Source organism: Etheostoma spectabile, chromosome 10 (assembly GCF_008692095.1).
Source record: "Etheostoma spectabile isolate EspeVRDwgs_2016 chromosome 10, UIUC_Espe_1.0, whole genome shotgun sequence".
NCBI classification, from domain to species: domain Eukaryota; kingdom Metazoa; phylum Chordata; class Actinopteri; order Perciformes; family Percidae; genus Etheostoma; species Etheostoma spectabile.
Window position 1 is genome coordinate 18,849,292 of NC_045742.1, and position 6,880 is coordinate 18,856,171.

The 6,880-nt window shown below is 39.8% G+C and overlaps 1 protein-coding gene across 2 annotated transcripts in view; it reads left to right on the forward strand.

Annotated features, from left to right (window-relative positions):
* The window catches only part of mapk9 (mitogen-activated protein kinase 9), a 19,913-nt gene that overhangs the window by 12,428 nt on the left and 605 nt on the right, over positions 1-6,880 (forward strand). For both annotated transcript variants that reach the window (XM_032528786.1, XM_032528787.1), the window contains 6 exons: positions 2,060-2,131; positions 3,415-3,597; positions 4,046-4,170; positions 4,265-4,328; positions 4,753-4,824; positions 5,476-6,880. The exon at positions 5,476-6,880 is cut by the window's right edge. In XM_032528786.1, the coding sequence (XP_032384677.1) occupies positions 2,060-2,131; positions 3,415-3,597; positions 4,046-4,170; positions 4,265-4,328; positions 4,753-4,824; positions 5,476-5,612 (653 nt within the window). In that variant the 3' untranslated portion in view covers positions 5,613-6,880. The remainder of the gene's footprint in view (positions 1-2,059; positions 2,132-3,414; positions 3,598-4,045; positions 4,171-4,264; positions 4,329-4,752; positions 4,825-5,475) is intronic.

Here is a 6,880-nt window from a genome sequence, read left to right on the forward strand (position 1 = left end):
ATTCAAAGTGCTTTACACAAAATCAGTTAAAAAACAGTTAAAAACTAAAAACAGATCAAACATGTGAATAAACAGTTAATAATAAGACCATTAAGACACATAAAACACAAGAATAAAAGTTACAGTGCAGCATAAGAAATTAAACATTAAAGAAATGAACAGTCATTTAAAGAAAGGCAACATGAAAAAGAAAGGTCTTCAGCCTTGATTTAAAAGAACTGAGAGTAGCAGCGGATCTGCAGTTTTCTGGGAGTTTATTCCAGATATGAGGAGCATAGAAACTGAATGCTGCCTCACCCTGTTTAGTTCTGACTCTGGGGACAGAAAGCAGACCTGTCCCAGAGGACCTGAGAGGTCTGGGGGGTTCATAGTGTAGTAGCAGATCAGAAATGTGTTTTGGCCCTAAACCATTGAGTGATTTATAAACTAGTAAAAGTACTTTGAAATCAATTCTTTGAGGCACAAGAAGCCAGTGTAAAGACTTCAGAACTTGAGTGATGTGATCCAGTTTCTTGGTCTTAGTGAGGACTCGAGCAGCAGCGTTCTGGATCAGATGTAGCTGTGTGATTGATTTTTTAGGGAGACCTGTAAAGACCCCGTTACATTAGTCAAGTCTACTGAAAATGAAAGCATGGACAACTTTTTCCAAATTCTGTTGACACATGAGTCCTTTAACCCTTGATTTATTCTTAAGGTGATAATAGGCTGACTTTGTAATTGTCTTAATGTGGCTGTTAAAATTCAAGTGTTCTGTGTTCATTCAAACACAGAGACGTGTTTGCATAGTAGGAGCTGAAAAATAAATAAAAAGATTTGTGCCGTAAGGTTCCAATTTCTTTGTTTCATAAAATTAGTATAAAAAAAAAAGTCATGGTATTGTTATCGGTACCGGTATAAAAAATCTTCAAACCATACCCAGCCTTACTTCTGTCTTTTAAATAAGAGGGATGGATGAAGGACTAAAGCTCCACTCCTAATACCACATTATCATATAAAAATACTCTGTTTTGGCATCAACAAAGGTACTGTGATAATTTGATAAACATGACATTATTTCTCAATGTGATATATACATATATATGTAAAATAATCAGTTCAGAAATGATAAATACTTTAACACAAAGGTGGATCTTCCCTTTAACTTGTCCTTAATGAATCACATATTCACCTTTGTAAGCTGATATTTCTCTGTCCAATGCTCCATTAAAAGATTTAATTATAACAAAGAGCCATGACAATTGGTTGATATTGGCATTCATTTGAATCTTGTCAACTAGTTTGCACAAAACCCCGATCATAACGCAGAGAAAAGCATAAGGTTTGTGATACAAAGCAGCATTTGAGGAAACAGAGAAGGCCATCAGCTGTTAGTCCCAAGTCATTAAATAGAGGATGAATTAGAAACAGGAAGTAAGACTCCAAAGAGGCTTTCATCTGGCCTGGCCTAACAGGGAAACATTTTTTTGCCAAGTCCAGATTGTAACCACCCTGTGAAAGCGATCACAATGAATGGTGTAACCTGTCCAAATTTTCAATTTAGGATTTATGCAGTGTGTTTGTTGACTTGACCTAAAGTGGTCTGTATGATCTGGAGACGTTAACAAAGCACGTAGACCTTTCAGCTTCAGTGAAACTGAAATAGAGGGAATAGAGGAGTTAATGGCTGTTTGCCACACAACTCCAAGAGAAAGAGAGACAAACTCCATGCATCCTACCCTGCTACGCGCACACACAGGGAAAGTCATGAAGAGAGGAACAGCTGTGTAAACTGATAAGCAGAGCTGCAGAGGCGAGGAGAAAGGCCTGAAAGGCTGCATCTAGTTTCCAAGTCAGACACAGAGAAGAAAGGCAGCATTAAGATGAGTATGATGAAAGCATCAGGCCATGGCACAGCTAGAGGAGTGACCAAAATAACGAGAGCTAGTGTTCTGCATTTCAATGTTTGTCATTGAAAAGTTAAACCATGTAACTGCAACATCTGGGGTGTCATTTTACTGTGTACTGTGTACATGCATTATAATATGTGTTTGATGTGTGTGCGTGTGTTCTCTGTTCCCAGTGGACATCTGGTCAGTGGGGTGCATCATGGGAGAGATGGTTAAGGGCAGCGTTATCTTCCAGGGCACCGACCGTATCCTTAAACACTCTCACTGTCTCTGATGTGTTCCACTTTTTTACCCTCGATCAAACCTTCATTTGACACATAGTATTCCTCATGACAATTGTCTTTACTTGTAGTTTTCCTCAGACATTTGACTGTCAAGACATTTGCCACTAATGCCCTCTAAACATAATCTTTTGAATGGAAACATTAGAGATTTCCAGCACACGCCAATTTAATCAGAGAGCATTTTGTGTTCCCTTCCCTCTCTAATGGTTATGAATCTGTGCAGTTGTTTTTCAGATAGCTATAATCCACCTAATTGATAAAGGAAATCAAATTGAAGCAACTGAAATCATTTGCATTTATGGCAATTTTTTCTAATGGGTTTGGTCACCTCTTCACTCACCAGCTCCTTTCAGTGGCACTGTCCATTTGCACCTGAGTGGCTGAGAATGGATCTAGGGCCAATGCGATTCTAGAATAGATTGCTTTTAATCAGGGGACGTAACATCCTTTTACTGCAATTGTAAGTCAGCAAGAACGCTGAAGGTGCATATCTACATTCTTTTGTGGTTTTTAAATGTCTTAACAACTATTGAATAGATTGCCATCAAATGTAATGTACATATTCATTTATTCATTTCCCCCAGAATTATTTGTAATAGCTTTGGTAATCCTACCACCATTATCAAGTTTAATTCTGTCCAATACTTTAGTTTACGATCAAAACTGCTGTGTTTTGTGCTCATTAGCAAATGTTAGAATTCTAACATGCCAAAATAAGATGGTGAACGTCAAACTGACCTCATGAAATGGTGTATGTATGACACGCCAATTCGTATGGCATCATTGCCGTGTTATCAAGACACCTACTCGCTTTTTAGTGTGTATCTCAATGCCGTTTGTCATCCCTTGACTTACTTTACCTTGCGATTGCGTGTGAATTTACACTGTAGCGAGTAGTATGAAAGGACAAAAATCCTCTGACAAAGGTTGATTGAGGTGGTGGATGGATAAAACAAAGGACTTTTACCCAGGAGACCGGGCAAGTAGCTATAACACGGCAAGTGGCATGTATATGTACGCCCACTGTATACAGCATAGACATGGATAGATAGCTCAAAATGCGGACAGATAACATGCCACTTGGCTTAAGAAAGTTGGCATGTATATTTACACGAAGTCATGATTGCTGCAAAGTGCAACAATTTCATCTATTTGTCCCTTGATTCCATGCTTGATCTCATTTTCTGGCACATGTACATGCCCATATTGCAGCTGAGTTCTCCCTAACAGGCGTCTTTATCCAGACATCGACCAGTGGAATAAGGTGATCGAGGTTCTGGGCACACCCAGTCTGGAGTTTATGAACCGACTGATGGAGACCGTGAGGAACTATGTGATGAACAAGCCGCAGTATCCTGGCGTCAGCTTTGACGAGCTTTTTCCAGACTGGGCCTTTCCTTCTGACTCAGAACATGACAAACTGAAGAGTAAGAATTTTGGACACTAAAATGCAGTTGTTTGACTTAACTTGAAATGCTTATAGTTACAGTTCCCTAGAATAGACACTTTAGAGGATTGTCAAATGTCATGGTTTTTAAATCGCTTTCCAAGGACTCATAGGCCATAATAATTGATGGGAGTCAAAGGCGTTTGTCTGCAGTATATTGATACAACAAGACATTTGCCAACAAAATTACAGGGACCCGGAGGCTGAAAAGTGAATCCGTAATACAACTAGTTCAGAGAATGACCATGCAGGTCAAAAGTTGTTCTGCCCTAATTTGCGGCATTTAAAGTTCACATCACTGAAACAAGAGAACACATCTTGACATTCCCAACACCAGAAGGGGAAGCAATCAGTTCTCATAAAGACCACTTAAATGAAGTGATGTAATGCGCCTGTTTCCATAGTAACACTGCCCTTTTCCATAACAGCAGGTCAAGCACGGGACCTGCTGTCCAAAATGCTGGTCATTGATCCAGAGTGTCGCATCTCGGTAGAAGAAGCCCTCAATCACCCGTACATTCACGTGTGGTACGACCCTGGCGAGGCCGACGCGGTGAGGAGCCTGTTCCAGTGGTGGTGCACTTCATCAGTGCGGCGGCTGGCTATGTGTGACCATGCTGATTTATGCATTTCCCTTTGTTTCACAGCCCCCTCCCCAGATATCAGATAAGCAGCTGGAAGAGAGAGAGCACTCCATCGAGCAATGGAAAGGTAGGATGCACTGCCCTCTAGGGAAATCTGTCAGCATTGCAGTTACAGGAAACTAAAACTAACCTTATTAACCCTATCACGTTTCTTCCATATCTATAAGTAGATATACTATACATATGATGTGTGTAAGCAAAAAAAAATCCCATTTGTCAGTTTGTCAAAAACCATAGACTGTTAAAAATAAAGGTCAAAGCACTGCCAAAACCATTGTATAAAACCAGGAAATAAAGATTATAAAGTTTAAGGTAAAGAACATACAATAGGACCAATTAAGTGCAATTGATAATATTTCTAAGAGCTGATGGAATGACCATAGTTAATTAAAACCTATTTCCCAATGTTTATTTACCTGGACCTTTTAAAGGCTACATTCTAATTACACATTACCCGATGACAGCACCGAACATTTTCTGCTTTTCTACAGAACTCATTTATGAAGAGGTGATTGATTGGGAAGAGAGGAACAAGAATGGACTGATGAAAGAAGACTGCTCAGGTACATTATCCTACTAGTGAGCGGTGTTGGAGCATAATTAGCTTAATATTGGTTTTCTGAAATTTGTCATTGTGGACATGTCTGTTGCACAAAAGATTTTATTTTTATTTTATTTTTTTTAGAAAGAAATGCACTGTATTAAAGGACAAATCCGGTGCAAAATGAACCTAGGAGTTAACAACCCATGTATTTGGGATATGTTTTCATGCTAATCGAATGTGACCAGTTTTATCCCAAACTGCTCATTAGCTTATAACGCTTATCACACTTCCACGGTAACATAATGAGGGTCCCTACTTGTAAACCGAGGCATTGAGAACTTTGTAGGTGTACGGACAGTCGAGCGATGAACACCGTGCTTGAGCTATGTTACTGGTTTCACGGCGTTCGTCACTCGACTGGTCGTGACTGTTTTGCCAAAATGGCACCCGCCTGTATACACAAACGTTACTGTCTTTATAAACTATCTTTTTAATAAACTGTACACTTACAAAGTTGAGTTCACATGTAGGAACCCTCATTATGCTACAATTTGTGTGTGTGTGTGTGTGTGTGTGTGTGTGTGTGTGTGTGTGTGTGTGTGTGTGTGTGTGTGTGTGTGTGTGTGTGTGTGTGTGTGTGTGTGTGTGTGTGTGTGTGTGTGTGTATCAGATGTGGTGTCGGGTTCAGCCTCCCAGTCGTCCTCAGCCAACGACATCTCGTCCATGTCCACGGAGCACACCCTGGCGTCGGACACAGACAGCAGCAGCATCGACACGCTGACGGGGCCGCTGGATGAGAGTCAGTGAACACCGTCCATGGCCACATGTGTTTGCCTGTCTGCCTGCCTCAGTCCTCCCCTCACATTTACAATATCCAAATCTCGATCAATCACCTTCCTTTCTTCTCTTTAATCCACACACACACATTTTCTGAATTTATTTTGTCCTGTGTTTTTTATTTCCTCTTTAACCTCCATGAATAGGTCTATTTTTCTATTTTCTTTCTGTGCGTGATCTGGGTGATTTTGTTGAACCTCTTCAACATCTGTTTTGGGCTGAGGTCAAAGCTATCTAATCTATCTGTATGGTCAAAGGTTTGTCTTTCTCTTTGTGGATATTGTTTACCTTCGTCAAGTACATATGATGTATGCATATTGATTTTCAGGTTACCGGGAGTAGGTGGGGGATTGTGGTTTGTTTCGTATGTCTGTATTTTTAATATTTTATTTTTTTAAGCGAATATTTTGTTGAGACCAGAGGTTATCAAATTAGATCAGACACGCGCTGAACATAGCCCACAGCTGCCAGCTGCTCTCATGCATGTGACGCCAATACGAACAAAAGCTTGCCATAAGTCGACTGCACCAACCATCTGATGTCCATCTGGTGATCAAACACTCATCCAAAGTTTGATGGATCCTTTAGCTAGCGCGCAGTATTGCACATCTCCACAGTGGTGCTTTCTCCATTGTGTTTTTTTTTATGAATTGCCTCGAGTGACGTGGATTTTAAGCTTTCCTCCTGACAGCTAGGGGAAGCTTGGGTTGCAGTGTTACATTTCTATTTCCTGATACTATGTACTGTATGTAAAGATGACACAATGTGACACTAATAGATAAGGTGTGCTCATTTTGATTATCTATAGAACATCATATTGCACCCACATTTGGACATAAGGTACTGACTAACAATGTGTATATCAAAAGAACATAATCCTGTAAATTTGCGGCAGGAAAAAAGATACATCTAGTTTTCATTTTTGTGTTCTTGCAAAATGTTGCACAGAATCATATTGAGGCCCTTGTAAAATAAGCCTCTTGTCAAAGCATTTCATTGACAAATCAGTGCACTGGCTGACCTTTTCTAAACCATTCCATTAGTATGAGATCAGATATCTTGTAGGACACATGTAAAAGCAGTAAAACACAAATAATTGTGTTAGCTTGCATGAAGGCATTAAAGATGCTGATAAGACACCGTAGTTCTCGTTATAATATTCTTACAGTACCTTGATGTTCTTGGTTCTGAAAGTTTCATGCAGATGTTGTATTTTTTTTGCCTTGTAAGCCTATATG